This window comes from Lathyrus oleraceus, chromosome 7 (genome assembly GCF_024323335.1).
Source record: "Lathyrus oleraceus cultivar Zhongwan6 chromosome 7, CAAS_Psat_ZW6_1.0, whole genome shotgun sequence".
NCBI classification, from domain to species: Eukaryota; Viridiplantae; Streptophyta; class Magnoliopsida; order Fabales; family Fabaceae; genus Lathyrus; species Lathyrus oleraceus.
The window spans coordinates 6,881,141-6,902,982 of NC_066585.1; the positions used below are offsets into that span (position 1 = coordinate 6,881,141).

Consider the following 21,842-nt stretch of genomic DNA (forward strand, 5'->3'; position numbering starts at 1 on the left):
GTTGAACAACATAAAGGTTATGAGTTAAAAGATGAAGGGAGGAAGGTCTACAAGCTTAACAAATATTTATATGGACTTAAGCAAACGCCACAAGTATGGTTTAGTAGAATAAAGTCACTCTTCGAGCAGACGACATTCGAGAAGGACGCAAGTTAACAAACATTATTTACTAAAGTGAATCAACATTGTAACTTTTTAATGAGAGAATTCAAACAATCCATGATGAAGGAGGTTGACATGTCTGACTTAGAAAAGATGAAGTACTTTCTTGTTATAGAAGTATTAAAATTTGATGAAGGGATATTTATCAACCAAAAGAAGTATGTGAAAGAAATGTTAAAGAAATTTAGAATGGAAGAAAATAATTATGTGCATAATCCAATGGTTCCAAGCTTTAAAATTCACAAAGATAAAAATGGTATGAAAGTGAATAGTTCGGTCTACAAGCAGTTGGTTAGAAGCATGATGTATATAACAACCATGATACTTGATGAGATGTATTGATTTAGCCTCATTAGAAGATACATGTCTAATCCAACAAAGCTCCATCCTATGGAAGCTAAAAGGATATTGAGGTATCTACAAGGAACACCTAGCTATGATATTTTCTATAGGAAGACTGATTGGATTGAGTGATAATGATTATTCTAGAAGTATGGAGGACAAAAATAGTACATTCGAGTATGCCATTTATTCAGAGTAATGCAGTTGTAGCATGGTCATCAAGGAAACAATCTATTGTCACACTGAGCATCATAAAAGCAGAATTTATAGCTACTTCAGCTTGCATGTGTCAAATGGTATGGATTAAAAGATTGCTCAAGAAGCTTGGTTATGATGGTAGTAGCAGTCTAATTATATTTTATGGGAGTAATTCAACAATCAAGCTATCTAAAACCCTTGAGATACATAGAAAGAGTAATCACATTTATGTATGGTTCCACTTCCTGCGTGATATGGCGAATGAAGGAACTGCAAATCTAAGTTCCATGGAACTTAAAATATATAACAGACATTTTCACCAAGCCTCTCAAGTTGAAGAGATTTCCGCATCTTAGGAAGAAATTTGGAGTATGTGATGCACCTAAGTTGAACTAGTATATTGTCTAGTTTAAGGGAGAAAATGATAAGGTCAATTATGAGTTGGTTAGTTTGTTAGAATAAGTGTCCTATTGTATAGAATTGATAGCATATCACTTGAATTAATTTTAATTTAGTCTTTATTAGTTTCAATTTTATAGTTAAGTTCTTGGATAGTTACTTATGTAATTAGTTATGTGTTTGCTTTTCTATTATTCAATAAATTAAGTAGGTTATCAAAGTTTTTTTTAACATAAATTACTAGACATTCAAAATAATTTATAATTTAGTATTGACCTTGTGATAAATCATGAAATAGATTTATATAATTTAATGAGGCTTATTGTGTATGTTTAAAATTTATATTGATAAAAATGTAAAATGAAAAGTGGATCTAAATCATGTACTACTTTGGCCCAATTTTGCTTGGTTCTAATAATTCTCTTTATTTTGAAAGAAGTTAACTTTTTTTTTTTAAATTAGATAATATATCAAGTAGTTAGGCAAAATTTTACAAGTCTAAATCATTTGAACCAATTGAAAAATCAATCAAATCATTAATATGATAACGAAGTAAATTTTAATTAAGGTCAGTCAAAATTTGACCTCTTTTCATCATTCATGGTTAAATTTGATCATGCGGAACAAACTATCCATGCCTAATATTTACAATGTCACTTATAAAAATAAATCCAATTTAATTTTAAAATAAACTTGTGAACAAATAAATTATTGTATCTCCACCAAATAGTACTTGATGGATAAATTTAGTTGCCTCAATCAATGATATGTGTGTGGTAATGATGTAACTTATGTACATAACATGTACAACAACCTAAATGTAATGATTATATGTAAATACAAATGTAACTTTTGTTTTAATAATTTTTATTTTACAAAACACAAATATTTGAGTTTGACAAAAAAAAAAGTCGTATAAACAAATTTAAATTTTGATTTTTTATTTTAGATTTAAAAAACTCAAATCCCTCATATATATATTTAAAATTTGTTAGGGTTAAAATGAGAATTCCATATGCTTTATAGATGTATGAGTACAATATGTAGGGTAAGAATAATAATTTTGTAATTTCTAATAAAATGGGCTTCGATAAAAACTAACTTTGGGCTTCCAACCCGACATTCGGAAATGAGTCTGGACACGAAACTAGGGTTTTGAATCTTTGATCCGTCAAAAACAAAATCGCAACAGAATTAGGGTTTTACGATTTAACCAGTATAAAGAGTAGTGAACGTAGTAGATCGAAATCGGTGTTCGTCTTCGTAGCTCTCATTTTTCAGATCTACTTTCTCTGCTCTGAGGTACATTTCTCCCTCTCTACTTTCGAATTCTTGCATCTATCTATGCAAATTGTTCCATTAGTTTCGTGGTTAGCTTCGTGATTAACGTGTTTTGTTTCCTTGTTGTAATTTTAATTGATCTTCAACATTGTCTCTGTATAAGCTTCATAGTGTTTGCTTTTATTCCAGTTTATTTCACCGATTGAATATGTTTGACGTGCTTAATTCTTCATTACCTCGACCTGATTTTGGTATTAGTTATGTTCAAACATTTTTTTTCAATTTCTAGGGTTTCATCAGTTAATTCTGTTTTCAGATTTTTAAAACCAGTGAAATAAGTCTCTGAGGATGATCAAAACAAAATAACTTTCGTTCTTCTGAGTTATCCATGCGGAAGATTTTTGGAGACCTGAACTGAAGAGACTTTAATTTAGTTTAATTGTAGGGATAGTTTCTTGTTTGTTTCAAGCTTTGTTCTTTGATTAGTTCTTGGGAAGTGTGTAATTCTTTTAAACAAACAATCGAAAAGCCTCTAATGATGATGAAACTTATAACTTTCGTTCTTCTGAGTTGTCCATGCGGAAATTATATGGAGACCTGAACTGAAGAGGCTTTTGTCACATTTTTATTGCCCTATCTTTTGTATTGGAGGTTTTTAATTTAGTTTGATTGTTTAGTTTCTGTTTTTTTTAATCTTATCTTTTTGCTGGCCTAGTTCTTCTACTTGTTTTTTAATTTATTTTTTTAGTCGTATGTTAATAATTCTCTGATGATGATCAAACCAATAACTTTCGTTCTTCTGAGTTATCCGTGCGGAATTTATATGGAGACCTGAACTGAAGAGACTTTCAATGTTTATATACAATTTATATAAATTTCAGAATTCAGGTCTTTTGTTGTATATATGTTGGTTCTTCTATCATTTATTGCATTTCTTAATTGTTTATTATCGTATCTGATGAGTGAGTACTGCTTTCAAAACCTCTGATGATGATCAAAATTATAACTTTCGTTCTTCTGAGTTATCCATGCGGAAATTATATGGAGACCTGAACTGAAGAGGCCTATTAGTGTTGTTTTTTTCAATTTATTTCATTTTGTGAATTTAGTTGCTTTGTATTGTTGCCTATTAGTGTTTAGATTTCTCATGTCTTGTATTATTTATAATTATTTTATATTTGGTACAATTTATTTTAAATTTTTGTAATCAGTTGCTTTGTTTTGTTGCTAAATGCTCTTGTTGATTCTTTTATTCTTATTTCTATTTCTTCTTGTTTAATGTTCTGTTTTCCTGCCATGAAACACTTAAATATAGCCTCTGAGGATGATCAAAAATTACTTTCGTTCTACTGATTTGCTCATGTGGAAATTTTATGGAGACCTGAACTGAAGAGGGCTGGCTTTCAAATCTTGTGTTTTAGTATGATTTTTATTTGCTATTTGTAGCTGATTTAAAATTTTAGTTTAGTTCTTGACTTCTTGTTCCAATTTATCATGATGATTGATTGTTTGTTCTTTCTGTTGTCAGATTCAACTTTGCTAGAACAATTTGACGTCTGCTCCATACTTTTTTCCAGAATGAGGCATGTAGTCTCTTGTTTATTGTTTTGCTAAATCTATTAATTACCATCTTGTGTTTGCATCTTTCTAACAAGTTTTGTTGTTTTCTTTTTTAATTTCTCAGCCGTCCAATGGAAGAAGAAGTGAGTTACTCATCCTTCAATAATCTTTTTGATTAATAGTTTTACTCATTATTTGAGGAAGAATGGGGATGGTTGTTTAATATTCTTTATATGGTTAATGTTACAGCCAGTGGGGAAGAATGAGGAAGAAGAGTTCAATACTGGTCCACTTTCTGTACTCATGATGAGTGTTAAAAATAATACACAGGTGTGTTTAATTTCTTGTTTTTTGTTGTATATTTATCACATTTGTTGTGTTTTGAGTTATAGAACTTATTTGATTTGTTGTTTTACTTTAAAAAACTATTCAGGTACTCATAAATTGTCGTAACAACAAAAAGCTTCTAGGTCGAGTCAGGGCTTTCGATAGGCACTGCAACATGGTTCTTGAAAATGTCAGGGAAATGTGGACTGAGGTATGTTTTGTTTATTTAAATTTTCCCTTCCACTTTTTCTACTTGTTATATATTAGCTGAATATTGTGCTTGTTTCAGGTGCCTAAGACTGGTAAAGGAAAGAAAAAAGCTCAGCCAGTGAACAAGGATAGATTCATCAGCAAGATGTTTCTTCGTGGAGATTCTGTCATCATTGTTCTTAAGAACCCAAAATAAGCTAGTATTATTGGAAGTAGTTGGATCTTATTTTACCTTGGTTTTCTTAAACTCTTGGTTTTTAGGCAGGGTTGGACTTAAAGCCCTTCAGATTTTATTGATATATATTGGTGGACTTGGTGCTCCAAAAAAGGATAAGTGTTTTGTGGATTTTAACATGTACAATTAAGGAATGTATGTAATGGTTTTAACTCTGTAAAGAGCCTGTGTTGCATTTTTACTTAACCTCCAATTTTTAGGCGACAAATATTGTCATTCCTTCAAATATGATATCGACATATTTTTTTACCATGAGGTTTCTTAAACATTTTTCATGTTTTAATCGGAAAACTTTTAACAATGTCTGTATACTGTTTATATAAGCATCTAATCTTTTTAGAAAATAGATTTTTACTGTCTAGTATGTACAAAATTGAAAATGAATTAAGATTATAGAAGTCTAATGTGTGCAAACTATTATATACGGATCCTGCTGAGGCATACAGTTGTGAGGTGCTTTTGATTCATTTTCATTCACAACAAAAGCAATCTTTTACTCATTGGCAATATAATGTTTCGAGATGAACACTAGCCTAAGTTTACAAGGAAAATTTTATTCTGCTTAAAGTCAAATTTTCTTATAATCAATTTGTTGTTACTTTTCTTTGTCCAATGAGTTTTTGGTTTTGATAAGTTTGCTTAAAGTTGAAGTTATATAAAATTGAGTGTAAAGGGTGCATAGTTGTGTTTAATCTGTGGAAGCTTTCAATTCTGTTTTTCTAAGTTGATGGGATTGTGAAGTAATAAATGGATCATCAAATTATCATTTGCAAAGTGACATCAGTCACAAATTCTATCATTATAGTAACATAAGAAACATTTTACACAGGTGATTCAAGACTCTATGTTAATATTAGTAAGTTACTGCTTTGTGAGCGATTAGATTATGTGGGCCATCATATCATTTCGGTGAAGGAGTGACAATTGATCAAAATAAGATAAAGTGCAGTATGAAATGGCCAAAACCTAAGAATGTGAAAGGAGTTTGTGGATTCTTAGGTCTTACTACGATATTTGTCAAAAATTATGAGAAAATTGCTAAGCCTTTGACTGGGTTGATAAAGGACAATTTTTCATGGGGACAACCAACTTCAAATGCTTTTAATCAATTGAAATAGATTGTGACTATTTCTTCGGTGTTTGCTAACATTTGTTTATATTTAATTAATTGTGTTACTTTAATTAAATTTGTGATGTGTTGGTACACTATTTTATTTTATGTGTCCGGTAGATAGACTAAGATGAGAGAACACATCATTTAAAAATAAAATGAGATTTTTATTTAAGTTTAATTAATTTAATTACTTAATTTGAAAAAATAGAGTGGGGTAGAAATTAAAAATAATTAACTAGAGTGAGGATATCACGAGTAAAATTAGAAATAAACATTAAGTTTTATTTTTTTTATTTAAATATAAATTGAGAGGAAAATAGGTAAGAAGAAAGAGCAATCAAGATTTTGGAGAGGGGCTAAGCTAGAGATACCAAAACAAAAAACTTAAGAGATTATGCAATTCTAAGATAAGGGGGGACAAATTATTCATGTGTGAGTGCTTAAGCAAAGAGGATATAAAAAGTTCCTTACCCTTCTCCTTTGGGGTTTTTCCTTTTCACATTGGATATTTTAGAGCTTAAGATGAGATTTCATTGAACCTCTTTCAAGAATTTTGTCATTATGTTAGTTTTGTATTCTGAATTGCATGTCAAATTCGTGTAAATTAATCTAATTAATTTTGAAAATTGTTGTTCTGATTGGTTTTGTTAAAAAGTGTTGAAGATAATGATGAGTTTTAATTAAATCGATGTAATATATATTAATATGTTTCAATTTGATTGTTTTTAATTTTATATTAACATGTATGATTAAATATTGTGTGTTTGAGATCGATTGGGGTAAAAAATGGAGCTTTGATAGGGCTCTAATGGTGAAAATTGTGCTTTTTGACGTTGTTGTTCCGGGCTTTAGCACTCAGTGCGGTCGAATCTCCGCTTAGTGAAATTTCGCTCAACATGAGAAGGGTTCGCCCAACGAGATGTCCTATTTCTAGTTATATGGGATTTTTTGGGGTTTGCGCTTAACGAGAAAAAATCGCGCTCAGCGAGCCCTGACTGTGTTGTGCGAGGATGACAGTGCAAAGTTGGTTGTTTTCAGATCAATTTTCGTGACAAAGTGAGTGTTCTTGTTTTTCTGTGATTTTCGCTTAGCGAGCGTTTCGTCGCTTAGCGAGCAATGTTTCGCTTAACGAAATATGCAAATTGATGATTTATTTGGGTTCTTGAGACGTGCGCCTATCGAGAGAGAAGCTCACCTAGCGAGGGTTCGCTCAGCAAGCTGTCGGTCGCTCAGGGAGAGTGATGACACAAAATTGAGTTATTTTCGAGTTGATTTTGTGACCTTGTGTTGTTTTGACGATTAATTGATACTGACATGTACTGTTTGAGATTATTTGATTCTATTGATGTGAATCGATGCATTTTGTTGAATTGATAATTATTATGCATGAAATTATTGAGTTTATGTTAAGGTGTGATCAATTGATTAACAATGAGCATTGTTGAGTTTCATGGTGAGTGGCCATGAAAGAGTAATGATTGAGATGTGATGAGTCTGATTGAGAGAGGGGACCGTGATAAACATTGATAGAGTTGAGTTGCATTACATGCATACATGAGTTGCAGAGTTGCCCGATTCGAGAGTGGGATTCTTTGGGCCAGTCTTGGTTCAGAGAGGGGATCGTGAGGGTGAATTAGGTTTAATGATTTTTAGAAAGAAAGCATCAAACTTTTACCTTAAGAATTTTTTGGTTTAGTTTTACTGATTATAGAGTAGTGAAGTGATGACTTTTTTTCTTCTGATTTAAGATATATAAGTGATATGCAGTAAAGTAAATTGACACATAGAATTATACTGGTCCCCCTTATCAACGAAAGGTACATTTATCCCCCTCACACCTTGTGAGAGATTTTACTATTTCTAGATCTTTGTACAAACCTCACACCAAGACTTCTCCTACAATCTTCTAACAATAATAAAGAAGCACACTGCTTCCTTGATTTCACAAACACAAACTACAATGATGGACTTTGAATTACCCATATTCAAAGGACCTTTCCAACAAATAGAAAAACAACATTTCCTATTTGCAACAACCACAATAATGGTGAAATATACAACAATTTGTATGAAATATATCATTGACAGACTTTGCAGCAATTATGATGAAATTGATACTATGCTTCTTTTCTGGTGTATAAAATTTTACTCTCCTCCTTCAATCAACAAGTCAATAGAATATAAACATTTAAGTGCTCAAGACTTTTTCACATATGATTTGAAAATTATACAGAAAAGATTTTCTGTTAAAATGTTACACAGACACTTGAAAAACAAAAAACATGTTCACGAAGAAGGCATCATGCAGTATGAAAAATTATACAATTTATAGTCACAAAGAAACCCTTTGAAAATTATGACAATGTTTGAAAATAATCAGATTAATTATACAATGATTCAAGAAAGTATTTCATGAAAAAGTACAATGAAAAAGAATTGCATTATTTCATAATTTTTCAAAAAAAAAATAGATGAAATCGATTGCACATCTCTTACAATAAATTTCGTCCTTTTCACGTTAAAAAATGTTCAAAAGTTGCACTATGACAATCAATTGGCACAATAAAAATGTTGAATATTTCTAAGTAAAAATGACATACTCAAGGATTGAACACACACCACCTAAGTACTTTAACATGCCACCTCAATTGTAGAGGCAAATCTTTTCTTGTTAAAAAAAAAGCTCATTAAACATTTTTATGAGAAAGATTATTATTTCTTTTTAAAATACAATTTTGAAACAATGCATGTATTAAAGATTAATTCTTGAGCATCGTATGTCTATAACCATTGATTTAAACATTATACCTTTGTTTATGATCCAATAGCATTGAAATCCAAAATTTTACATAAACTTGATACTTGATTCAATATTTTTCTTCTTAAGATAACCTTTTGTCTTCATCAAAAACAAGCTAAGAAGGATGAACATATCTTCTTCATAGCGTTTCTCTGATAATGTAACACTTGGATGAAAACATTTCTATTTTTTTTCTTCGAGTTTGAGAGTATTTTGTTTCGAGTACTATTTGCTCTGTTTGAGAAGTTTTGAGACGATTTTTAATTATGAGATTACTAGAGTTATTTTATTTTGGTAATTCAATTGTGATCAATCCAATAAAGACGAGCATGTGATGATGAAGTGTGTGTGTGTGTGACACCATATGTTTGAGTATTTGAAATTACCTATAATTTTATATATTTATAAGTGGAGTTTTTAGGATATTACATAGTTGGTATCAGAGCAGGTCGGTCCATCGGAGCAGGTTGTGTAATTTTGCCTGTCCCCTGGTATACGACATGTGTGTGAAACACTATCGATGCTGGTTTGTTCTTCTAACCGCTTGCCATTAGGAGCGAGATTGAAATAAGTGAGGGATAAGCTTATACTTCTTTGAGATGTTTCAGGTGTGGAGGGTTGGTTCAGCATGCCGCTGAACGTAAGAGTGGAGTTATGACTCGTTTCAACTATGGCAAACCAGGTCACATTAGTACCCAATGCCAATAGTAAAAAAGGCTCAATCTGGTGGAAATGTTTTTGCTTTGAGTGGAACAGAGACTACTAGATATAATAACTTGATTATAGGTACATGGTCCATTAATGGTAGTCCTCTAGTTTCTATTATTGATGCGGATGCGATGCATTCGTTTATATCTCTTGATTGTGCTAAGAAGTTGAATCTTGAAGTGTCTTATATGGTTGGGAGTATGGTCATTGATACTCTAGCTAATGATTCGGTGACTGCTTCGTGGTTTGTTTGAAATTTCCTTTGACTATTAATTGTAAGGACTTTGGTATTGACTTAATATGCTTAACGTTAAGTCAACTTGATATTATTCTGGGAATAAACTGGTTGGAGTTCAAGCACGTTCATATCAATTGTTTCGACAAGTCTGTGATGTTTCTAAAGTTCGAAGAAGGTAAGGATATGAGTTTTATGCCTGTTAAGCAAGTGGATGAGTCCTTGAAGGATGTGTAGTAATTGATTTTGGATTTGTTTAGTTGATTAATTTTTTGTTTAATTGATTATTTAATTGTCTAATTAGTCAATTTTTTTCCTATATATATTATTGATTTGCATGATAGTCATTTAGAATTATTTTGAATGATTATATGGTATGATTAATTGGTCAATTGTATGTTGGTGACCAATTGATTGATTATGTAAATTTTGGTCATGTAACGCTTATTCATTTAAGTGTGAAGTCTCTCGATTAAATAACTTTGACCTAAAAAAGTAAATCAATTTCAATAGGTAAGAATGAAAACCCTTGATCCAACGTCAAGTGGCTTATTTTACCAAATCTAATCCAAATTGAATGCAACATCGAGTGTCTCTCTCGCCTAATTCAAATTCTTTTATAAATCAACTTCAAACACTTGATCCAATGTCAAGTCATCCAATTTTTAAACCATTTTCATAATAAATTGGAATAAAAAAGACGGTGATTGGGTTTAGACCTCTTCCCTTCCCAAATACTGAAATATTATTGTAAATCTCCCTATTTGTGTATTTGTCTTCCTAACATGGTAAGTAAAAGAATCTTGATTCGTATTACACTTTTTCTTAAATATTTTTGGATGAAAGGAGAGTGATTGAGTTTAGACCTCTTCCTTTCCAAGCATTTGAATACTGCTATAGAGCTCACTGTTCTAATGTATGTATCCATTAAAAATCAACTTAACTCATCAAACTTATTTTTCGCCCTCGTACGATCCTGAAAACCTTTTTTTTCCAGAAATGAGCGTGTTTTAGCCATTTCGACGCAATACAAACAAAGGATTTAGTCTCCAAGAGCGAGTAAGAAGAAAAGGTTTAAATGCTCGAAATGTCTAACACATCACTCTCTAAAAGAAATCAACCAACACGTGGTTTTTTACTTAGAACACATGGTCTTGAATTCCTCATTGCAGTCGAGGATACGTAGGAACAGGATCCAACATCTTGTTAGATCCAATAGACTAAAAAATAAAAACTTTGTCCTTTTTCTCGCTTCTCGCATAATAGGAGGTAAAAGATAGCAAACGCTTCATGTTAACACTCGATCATGACACTAACTAAATGGGTCTCATCGAGTATGATGGATGTGAGGGGTGCCAACATCTTTCCCTCGCATAACCGACTCCCGAACCCAATCTGGTTACGACGACCATTTCCCTTAGCTTTAGCGGGTTTTATTCGATATTTTCCCGTTCCTCTAGAACAAATAAAGATCAGTGGCTACTCAGTTGTCATTTGAGCGTACGACGCACACGGGTAATTTTTCGTGCCGCGACATCATGGTAGAAAATAAGTGTGTGTTTGTTGTTTTTAGGGAACAATTATAATCGTATCCTAGAAATGTGTAGACATTAGCTGATTTGATCTCGTTCAAATGCTCCAAGCTTTTTATCTGACTGCTAAGGAACGAATTATAAAAGTTCTTTGGTGAAAAAAAAAGAAAATATTTTTGAAAAAAGGCTTGAGTGATAAAAGAAAAGAAAAAGTTGCTTGAACTGAAATAAAAAAGAGAATGCTTGAATTGAAAAAGAGTTGTGAAATGAGGAAAGTGTTGCTAAGGGTGTTGTAGAAGTATTGTTTGAACCGGGATTGTGTTGTTCGAATCCATAGAAAAAGTGTGTCTGAATCAAAGAGTGTGACGTTTACCAAGAGATGATGATTAGCCAATACATAATTATAGGCTTTTGCTTAGATCCAGGGATCAAGACATACAAAAAGGTTTGCCTAAGCACGGAGCTTATAAGACATAAATGAAATGAGGTTTCCTAAGCACTGATCTTATAGGTCATGAATGATTTGCATGAGCACGAAGCTCACAGGGAAATAAATGAGGGTTGCTAGAGCACGAAGCTTTACATGATAATGCATGAAGGTTGCTAGAGCACGGAGCTCTGCAGGGAAGTGCATGAAGGTTGCCAGATCACAGAGATCCATATGGCAATGCATGAAAAAGGTATTTGTTCAGAGATATGTGTTTATCCATGAGGTGATTAACCCAAAGAATGTATGCATGTCAAAGAGAATTGGGTTTGGTCTAAAGAGACAAGTATTGTGGATATTGATTGTTTAGGTATTGTCTATGGGGAAGAAGACTTGGCAATTATTTGATTTGAATTACACTAAAGTCTATGAGTGGAGGTGAATACTTTGAACAATTGGGTCAGACGCCCCTTATCTAAAGATATTCATAATAAGAATAAGAATACTTCATCTTATTTCTTCTCCACTACTTAAGGCTCATGGCATGTGATTCACATCATAACTGACAAGTGTCTACATGACTAGAAGAGTCTTTTTGGTGTGCTTTGAAGGATGAAACTCAACAGTGATCCAATCTTCAAAGTCTTGTATGTAGAACTTGAGTTGACTTTAGATCCAGTGTAGTGTAGGTACATAGGTCTAACCCAATCAAGTGATCAGGGGACTTATGATCACTTGGTTGGATATGGGAAGCAGGCAAATTATCCAAGACAAGTCTAAGACAAAGTCCAATATCAAGTATAACCAATTGATCAAGCATGAACTTGATTATTTGATTAAGGGACAAAGATCATGTTAAAGTTCTAATAAGCACATTGATTTTATTTAAAGCCTAAAAGCATAAAAATGGAAATGAACATTCTAATTTATAATGAATTTAACTAGAAAATTAAAGAGAAACTCTTCATGAAAACCTAATTAAGATCTAACATGCTTGTATTAAAATATTCTTTGAAAAAAAAGTGTATAATAAAATATATGGTAAAAGAATTAAAAGAAGAACGAAACAAACAAAAATCAAAGGAAATAAAGGAATATGCAGTGGGGGTGCAATTGCCCAGGTGGAGTGTAGCCAGCAAGGGCGTTGGACCTTATTGGAAAGCCCAATGTTATGGCTATGGTGAATTCAGCAGGGAGGTGTAGTAACAATGTATGGGTGCAAGGAGACAAATCCATGGACTTAGTTCAGCAAATCCCAACGTGCAATAGGCCAAGGGAAAGTGAGTCTTCAGCAAAGCTTCATTTCCAAATTTTCCTTGTTTTATCACGTCACAACTCCCTCCCTCCCTCTCAAAACATTTCTTCACATGAGTTTGCTCTGCCACGCCGGAGGCGGCATAAGGAATCCAAAATCAACATCAGCCACCACCATTATATTCATCTTTTTCCACTTTATCCAATTCGAAGCCTCACTTACTCTAAAACTCACTACAACCTCTCAAATCACAAAATGAGTCCAAGAACCCTAAAATTTAGAACATAAATTAAATTGTGACAGAGGGCTGAATCGAACCCAAGCCTTAGGGGTTTGGTTCTTCCACTGCAAGGCTACATTATGGCGACAGATTTTAAGCAAGAAGGAGATGGATTTCGAGGGAGATACCAACCTACAAGGCGAAGAATGCCTTGGTGTTTGTTGAATATGAAGGCAGAGATGACGAATTTAAAGAATAACAGAATACCAGAGGCACAATCCATAGGTGAGTAATTCAAATTCTCAGTGCTTATAGATTTTCCTTCTTCTTCCTCTTCTTCGTGTTTGAGTGTGTAGGATTTTAATTGGTAATTGTTGTTGTTGTTGATTATGCGTGTGAGTTGGAGAGTAGAATAAGATAGAGTTTGATGGAGAGTAGAGAAAATCAGAGAGAGAGAGAGAGAGAGAGAGAGAGAGAGAGAGAGAGAGAGAGAGAGAGAGAGAGAGAGAGAGAGATGTGCAATTTTAGGGAATCCAAAGACCACAGTCTAAGAATTAGGGTTCCATGAGACTTAGTTCAAGAGATAAGCCTCCCAAATTAAGTGTATCACCAAGATTTCATAGGTTTGACCCCCAGAGAAACCCTAGATTCATGTCAGGCATAAATAACAAAGACCTTTGAATCAATGATGCTTATTTAAAAATTGCAATTGTAAATGAAGAGTATGCAAATGAAGTGAGGATCATGAGCTAGATGAAAAGTGGAAAGAAGTATGACAAATTTTGGGGTATGTCATTGATGCATGAATTATTGTTGATAATTGCATGTATAATTATGTGAAGTGTTATAATTAATTGCATAATTATGATTGGTGAATTAGTGTTGTGCATAAATATTAATATGTTATGTGAATATGTATGTTATTGTCATGCTTGTTTAAATTATGCAATGGTGAGTCATAATGTAAGCATGAAGATGTAGTGTCGTGTTGGTGACCTTATTTGGTGTAATTGTGCATTTGTCATGCATCATTGGTGCACGAACTTCGGTTCGGTGGTGTGCTCTGGTCCAGTGGTGGGATCGGGAGCGAGTATCTGATTCCCATATGATGGGAATAATGAAGTGTTGCTATTTCAATGATGAGTCATCAGTAACGATTTTGGCGTGCTTTGGTTCAGTGGTGTAATCGGGAGCGAATAACTGCATTTCATAAATGGGAATCGGTGAAGCGTTGTTGTATCTATGGTGACGAATCAATAAGGATTTGGTGTGCTATGGTCCAATGATGGGATCAGGAGCGATTGTCGGTGAATATTAGTAACATACCTCTGACGTCAAAAGAGTAGGTACCACATTTTCATTTAGAGTCGAGTTAAGGATACATTTGTATATCTACATGCATTTGTGATCGAGTTATCGTTATGATTGTTTGATGTTGTAAATGAATATGTGATTGTTTGGTGATGTGGGTGAATGATGAATACCTATGTTGTTGGGTGATGATTATGTGTTGGTGATTGTGTTTATGTGATACTACCCGTGCTATGTTTTGTAGCGTTAATTTATTAGAGTGTATTCCCATCCCTTTCAGTTTTGTTGTTGCGTTTGTTCTCATTTGGAGTACAGGCGGTGATGAATAAGAGTAGATGCTTGATGCTAGAGGATAATGATGTGCCTATTTAGTTATTTATCGTTCGAGTTTTAGTGGAGTCGCTTTGATATGTAACACTGGAGAACGAGTTGTTATATGTTTTCTTTTGTTGCATGTCTTATTTTTTTTTAGGATTGTTGAACCACATTCTCATCTATTGTTATTGAGATTTATACACTAACTTTATTGTTTTTCTGCTGTTTATTTTGGAATTTTTTTTATTTGTGATTCTTTTATACTATTGTCAAACATGAATGTTTATCTATTTATCGAATTATATTAAATTATTCTATTGCCAAGTTGGAAAAATAAGGTATTACAAGCATATGATCCCTTCGTATAAAAATATGTGCAATTATTGAACTGATTTATTTTATAAAATATGTGCAATTATTGAGCTGATATATTTTATTGAACTAAACAATATAAGGGTGTCCTACCGGCAGGCTGAGTAGTTTGCAGCCACTAGCTAGTGATAAATTAAATACTCTTATTAAATATTAAAAATTTATGAAAATGATATTAATTAGAGGATAGAATTGAAAAAAATAAAGTTAAAAATTAAAATTGATCACTTATTTTAGAACACTCTTTTATTTTAAATGAGTTATTTAGTGTAGAATCAAAGAAAATATCTTTTATCATCTTTGTTTCGTTTTAAAATACTATCATTTAAAAAAATATATTATTTTAAAATTAAAGTTATTTTAATTTTTTAATTATATCCTTTAATAAAAATATAATTTTTTATATTTGAATCATAAAAGCAGATCAGCATGAAATATTTTATTTTATGAAAGAAACAAATATTATTACTATTTGATTTTTTTAATTATAAATTACTATATTACTAAAAATAATTGATATAAAATTATAATTTACTTCATATTAATAGGTTAATATCTTTTTATTACAAAATAAAATAATGTATAAAAAAATGTAAATATACTTTATTAGAAATAAATATGAGTTATAATGTTATATTAATATATATACTTTTCTTTTCTTTTGTTAGGTTAAATCAATATCCATGCAAAAAAAACTACATTTTTAGATTAAATTTAAATAAATTTGATGTAAATGAAAGTGTCAAATATTGCTTCTCTGAAGACTGAGAGAAAAGTGATGGAAGAAAGAGAACGTAAAATTTGAAAAGAGAATGAAAGAGAAAGAGTTAAATGAAGCAAAAGTTGTCATAGAGTTAAATGAACACTCTTTTATTATAAAGTAATTTTTTTAATTAATAGGAAAAATGAGATGAATTGTACGAAATAACCGTAATCGTGTAAAAATCATCTTAGATTTTGATAGGGGTGGCAAACGGGCATGCCCGCCCCGCAAAAGCCCGCAAAAAAAGGGGCGGAGCGGGGCAGTCATAGTTGAGGTGTGGGCCTAAAACTTAGACCCGTCCCGCAAAAAAGTGAGGGCGGGGCGGAGAAAGCCCGCGGGCATTGCACTCTTTAAGCCTAAAAATGCAAAAATTTATGTAAATACACGTGTCCGCAAAAGCCCACAAAAGAATGGGGCGAGGCGGAGCGGACACATTTGAGGATGAATGCCTAAATCCTTAGTCCGCCCCGCACAAAAGTGCGGGGCATACCCGTTTTGCCACCTCTAAATTTTGGTTTTGATTTTGAAATTAATTGTTATGCATTTTCAATATAAAAAGTCAAATCTTTTAAATAAATGAATAGTTGTCATTAAGTGACAGTATAAAAAATCATTAATCCGTGTATAATTAATTCTTTTGATCTCGCACTCAAACATTTTTATCCGTCAATTTGGATGAGACAACCAAAAAGTAATATTTCAAGATGCAATTTAGATAAGATAATTTATATTTGATGATCGTCCATAAATAATTGATGATAAGTTAATTTACTTTCTCCATCCATGAATCGACAAAAACAAAATGAAGTATAGTTAATTTATTAATGGAGTCATCATAACAGGATATACAAAGACCATTCTACCCTGTCACACTGCTTCGTCCTCTGTTTTTCTCTCTCTTAAAAACCCTTTCTCTCCCTAGAATCTCTAAACCCCAACCGAATCAATGGCTTCACTCTCTATCTTACGCCAAAACCACTTCTTCTCCGCCGCCCTCCCAACCAGACCCAAACCCAAATATGCCGCCGCTCCGGGAAGAATCCGAATGTCCCTACAAGAAAATGCACCCACACTCGCCGTCGTCGGTGTCACCGGCGCCGTCGGCCAAGAATTTCTCTCCGTCCTCTCCGAACGCGATTTCCCATACAGCTCCATCAAAATGCTGGCATCCAAACGCTCCGCCGGCCGCCGCTTAACATTCGAAGACAAGGAATACGTCGTGGAGGAGTTGACGGAGGACAGCTTTAACGGCGTCGACATTGCTCTATTCAGCGCCGGTGGATCCATCAGTAAAAAGTTTGGTCCTATTGCTGTGGATCGAGGAACTATTGTTGTTGATAATAGCTCTGCCTTTCGAATGGATGAGAATGTGCCGTTGGTGATCCCTGAAGTCAACCCCGAAGCCATGGCTGGAATTAGGGTTGGATTGGGGAAAGGTGCTCTCATTGCTAATCCTAATTGTTCCACCATTATTTGCTTGGTGGCTGCTACTCCTCTTCATCGACGTGCTAAGGTTTTACTGATTTCTTAACTGATTCTTGAATTTAATGAGATCTCTGATTGGAAATGGTACTTTATTCTCTGCAATAATTTTTTTTGGTTTTGTGGGACAACAACTAATTTTGAAATAATTGATTCTGTAAAATTGATTTTGGCTAAAAGTGATTTGAAGGTGAATTGATTTATGTTAGGATAATTTTTTTTTTTTTACAAAATCACGTTTAGAGTTGAAAACTATAAATCCTAGCTTCAAATCATTTCTAAAAGCATAACTAATTATACTCAGAGCAAACAACCAAACATGTGAGAATCAATTTTACATCCGGATGTTCAAAACTTGAAAGCAATAGTTAAAAGTGAGGAGAAATGGAAATGATTTAGGTTTAGATAGTTCCCTATATGGAGGAGACAAACAAATTTGATTTCGGAGGCGGTGACTTGGTTTTGGGTTTTGATATGTTTGAATACTCAAGTAAAATTGATTATAAATTGAAGCTATAATTTGGAAGTTTTGCCTCAACAATTGATTTTAACCTCGTATAACCAAACTCATTCAAAATCAATTTTTATAATGGTTAAAGCCAAACACATACTTAGTCACACCATAAATTTGAAGCTAAATAATTGATTAGAGAATTAGTTTGGCTTCATTCAAAAGTGAAACCAAACAAACACTTATGGTGTATAGGGTTTGATAGGGATAGGGTTAGGGTTAAGATGTCAATTTATTTTATTGTGTGATTTTATTTTGGTATTTGTGTGGTTTATTTATTCTGTTTGATTTGATAAATGTTGCAGGTGGTACGGATGGTTGTTAGTACATATCAGGCTGCTAGTGGTGCTGGTGCTGCTGCAATGGAAGAACTTGAGTTGCAAACTCGCGAGGTTTGATCCATATCGCAAATCCTACTTGGGAACTAATATGAGGGGAAACTGGTTTCCGAGTCTCCGATCATGAATTTTTAAGGTGTTTTTTTTTGTATGTTTAGGTATTGGCAGGAAAACCACCAACATGTAAAATATTTAATCGACAGGTATGTGACGCTCTTTGTACATCTCTTGTGATTTAAAGTTCAAAAAACGTTTCTTGATGAAGTTACTATTTTGCAGTATGCTTTTAATCTGTTCTCACATAATGCGCCTATTCTTTCAAATGGATATAATGAAGAAGAAATGAAATTGGTCAAGGAAACAAGAAAGATTTGGGTAACATGTTGTTTATGTGCATTTTTTTCATTTATCATGTTATGATGAAATTCTTTAACCTTAGTTCACTATACTTTTTTTTAGAGTGACAAGGATGTTAAAATAACAGCTACATGTATACGAGTTCCTGTCATGCGGGCTCATGCTGAGAGTGTAAATCTTCAGTTCGAGACACCCCTCGATGAGGTAGTCCATATTTTTTAAGCAGAGTCAAGTCATTTTCTGCATGCGTACAATCATGGTTATGCAGGACAATGAACTGTGTTATGATACCATAACGAATTTCTTTGGTTTTAATATCCCCAGGACACTGCAAGAGAAATTTTGAAGAATGCTCCGGGTGTAGTAGTTATTGATGACCGGGAATCCAATAATTTTCCTACTCCATTGGAAGTGTCAAACAAGGACGACGTTGCTGTTGGCAGAATTCGCCGTGACCTATCTCAGGATGGAAATCAAGGGTATAATTTCTTGTGTGACAATATATTAGTGTCAGTTTTCAATCAGTTTTGCACTTCATCATAATCATTTTACATCAATGGTGGATTATACACACAGGTTGGACATTTTTATTTGCGGGGATCAAGTTCGCAAGGGAGCTGCTCTTAACGCAATCCAGATCGCTGAAATGTTGCTGTGATTTCTGATATGTCAAACCGCTGCTGCTTTTGAATCAGTCTTGTGTCTGCTAGTTGGAAGGGGTTATTCTTAGTTTTTGTAAGGTTTAGTTTGTCAAAAGAATTTTTCAAGTATCTGGTTGAACTATTTCTTTTACATGGCCTTAATTATTTATATATTTTCTGTAGTTTCCGAATGAATAACAAGCATTGAGGTAAAGAATTTTTAATCCAAATTAAAGTGTCTCTTCACTCCACGCATTGATGAATTAAATAGATCCTTAAAAGTTACTGGTTTAATCCAATATTATTGTAAATGATTAAATTAAGAACATTTTAAGATTGTTGTTAGCATTAATGGCAACAGCAAAATTAGAGGTTGATGGAATATTGAATTACAGAAATCAGCATAGGTTTTTTTGAGTGTGGTTCGCCAGGTTGTACGTTCTTTTGCCAGTGAAGCAACAAATTAGTGTCTCAAGCAACGTACAGAAGGACAAAAATATCAAAACTTATTTGCTTTTTTTAGATTAAAGGGTGCTATAAAAGTGGAAAATAATTTTATATTGTTATCTAGTAAAATTTTATTATTCTCAAACATATTTCACCATTAATTTAAAAATACTAAAGTGACTTGGTATAAAATTCGAGGATAGTGTAAAAAAAATTCTTTTTTCTTTTATTCTTTATTAAATATTTATTTGTTACTCAATTAAATTGAAGCAACTCTCAAATTGAAATTATATATTTTACTTTCTTTAAAAAATATTATTTATAAATTATATTTATTTAAAATTATTACATCTAATTTATTTTCATAATTATATTTTTTATCTTCTATTTTTTCCCCTCTAATTTTAAATATTTTATTTTAAAATAACTAATATATTATTTAAAATACCACAATAACCATCTTTTTCAAAAGTATTCTTCAAAGAAAATAATTACATGGATTGATTTTAAGGATAAAATAAATATTATTTATTAAAATATTTCTATTAATTATAATTCCTCCGTCCTATAACTAGAAATCGATTTAGAATAAAATAATATCTCAAAATAAATGATCTATCTTAATTTTTAATATATCTTTTTTAATTTTATCCTTTAATTAAAATTATTTTTATTATTTTTAATATATATTAAAATATTTTAAAAAAATATCATTCTCTCTTTCATTTATTTTTATTTTTTTAATTTGTGTAAAATATTCGACTGAATTACTCATTGTGTGACAGAATGCGTAATTAAAAGAGTAATTGAATAAAGTGAAAGTTAGTAATAAATAAGATGATAGTGAAAAAATAATACATTACTCCATCCGTCACACAATGAGTGACCAATTTTGAAAAAAAGTGTGTCCTAAAATAAATGATTCATTTCAATTTATAATGCATTTTTTTTTAATTTTACCCTCTAATGAATATCATCTGTCTCACAATGAGTGAGATATTTAGAAAAAAAGAATGTCTCAAAATGAATAAATGATTCATTTTAATTTTCAATAGATTTTCTTCAATTTTACCCTCTAATTAATACTCCATCCGTTTTTTTAAGTGTCATTTTTTTTTGACATTTTACAAATACCTATAAAATTAACCGTTAATATTACTTTTCAAACAATAATTCTTCTTTTACCTATAATATTACTAATTATTTATTATATTCATTTTATCTTTTGTCTCTCTAAAATAATTACCTAGAGGTAATTTAAAAAAAAAATACAATTAATACTACCTTAGATTTTATAAATAACAATTAGAAAGAAATAATCTTTTCTTTAAAAAAAAATGACATTTAAAAAAGAACGAATGGAGTATTATTTTTATCATTCCCAATATATGATAAGAATATTTTAGTAAAAATATATGTATTTTTTTTAATATGTGTGAAATTATCAACTTGATCAACCAACATAAGACGAAAGAAATATTATTTTTATGATTTTTAATACATTAGAGAAATACACTTAATAAAAATATTATTATTTATCTTTTAATTATTTATTTTTCTTAATTTATATAAAATGCTTCATTGAATCACTTAAGACAGATAGAATAATATATATATATATATATATATATTTATATATATATATATATATATATATATATATATATTATATATATATATATATATATATATATATATATATAATATATATATATATATATAGATATATATATATATATATATATATATATATATAATATATATATAATATATATATATATATATATTATATATATATATATATATATATATATATAATATATATATATATATATATATATATATATAAATATAAACGATATATAAATTATTTATAATATATATATCATAATATAATATATAAAATCTAATGACAGTGCCACTTGCACTAAAAACGCAAATAAACACAGCATATGTGACGCATACATCATTCATGCATTATCAATGTGACAATAAAAATTGTTAGCTTAGCACGCGACCCCCTGACACATATGTATTCTGATGTGCAATTATTGAACTAATTTATTTTATTTAGGTGTCTTATCCATGGGCTGAGTAGCATGTAGCTAGTGATGGCATCTGGTATTGTCGGTTCATGTTTTAAAATTACTATTTAATACAATTTATGATATTTATAATTAAAGATTATAATAATATATAAATATTATATTCAATTAGTAATAATATTTGTTTTTTTTTCCTAAATTGATCTATTATGAGACATCCAATTTACTTACTTTTTTTACTCCTTTTGTATTCAA

General features: G+C 31.4%; 2 protein-coding genes and 5 non-coding genes across 8 annotated transcripts; all 7 read left to right on the forward strand.

The window, feature by feature from the left end:
• The first annotated feature begins 2,219 nt into the window (after positions 1 to 2,219).
• On the forward strand, positions 2,220 to 4,895 carry LOC127108185 (uncharacterized). 2 transcript variants are annotated; one of them, XM_051045612.1, is made up of 7 exons: positions 2,257 to 2,403; positions 3,698 to 3,802; positions 3,911 to 3,965; positions 4,067 to 4,085; positions 4,192 to 4,272; positions 4,376 to 4,480; positions 4,559 to 4,895. In XM_051045612.1, exons 3-7 carry the CDS (start codon positions 3,961 to 3,963, stop codon positions 4,673 to 4,675), a joined length of 327 nt encoding a protein of 108 aa, XP_050901569.1. In that variant the 5' UTR covers positions 2,257 to 2,403; positions 3,698 to 3,802; positions 3,911 to 3,960; the 3' UTR covers positions 4,676 to 4,895. The 2 variants fall into 2 exon arrangements, with proteins under 2 accessions (XP_050901568.1, XP_050901569.1); XM_051045611.1 differs by lacking the exon at positions 3,698 to 3,802 and having other exon boundaries at positions 2,220 to 2,403.
• LOC127109547 (small nucleolar RNA Z159/U59) lies at positions 2,721 to 2,806 on the forward strand. The gene has a single exon (XR_007796822.1). It is a non-coding gene; the product is annotated as a small nucleolar RNA Z159/U59 (small nucleolar RNA).
• LOC127109545 (small nucleolar RNA Z159/U59) lies at positions 2,911 to 2,994 on the forward strand. Its single transcript, XR_007796820.1, has one exon. It is a non-coding gene; the product is annotated as a small nucleolar RNA Z159/U59 (small nucleolar RNA).
• On the forward strand, positions 3,145 to 3,228 carry LOC127109548 (small nucleolar RNA Z159/U59). The gene has a single exon (XR_007796823.1). It is a non-coding gene; the product is annotated as a small nucleolar RNA Z159/U59 (small nucleolar RNA).
• On the forward strand, positions 3,363 to 3,446 carry LOC127109546 (small nucleolar RNA Z159/U59). Its single transcript, XR_007796821.1, has one exon. It is a non-coding gene; the product is annotated as a small nucleolar RNA Z159/U59 (small nucleolar RNA).
• On the forward strand, positions 3,697 to 3,778 carry LOC127109549 (small nucleolar RNA Z159/U59). The gene has a single exon (XR_007796824.1). It is a non-coding gene; the product is annotated as a small nucleolar RNA Z159/U59 (small nucleolar RNA).
• An 11,636-nt stretch (positions 4,896 to 16,531) lies between the features above and the next one.
• Positions 16,532 to 19,346, forward strand: LOC127100869 (uncharacterized). Its single transcript, XM_051038182.1, has 7 exons — positions 16,532 to 17,279; positions 18,065 to 18,151; positions 18,256 to 18,300; positions 18,377 to 18,472; positions 18,557 to 18,658; positions 18,779 to 18,933; positions 19,031 to 19,346. Exons 1-7 carry the CDS (start codon positions 16,713 to 16,715, stop codon positions 19,110 to 19,112), a joined length of 1,134 nt encoding a protein of 377 aa, XP_050894139.1. The 5' UTR covers positions 16,532 to 16,712; the 3' UTR covers positions 19,113 to 19,346.
• Positions 19,347 to 21,842: the final 2,496 nt, after the last annotated feature.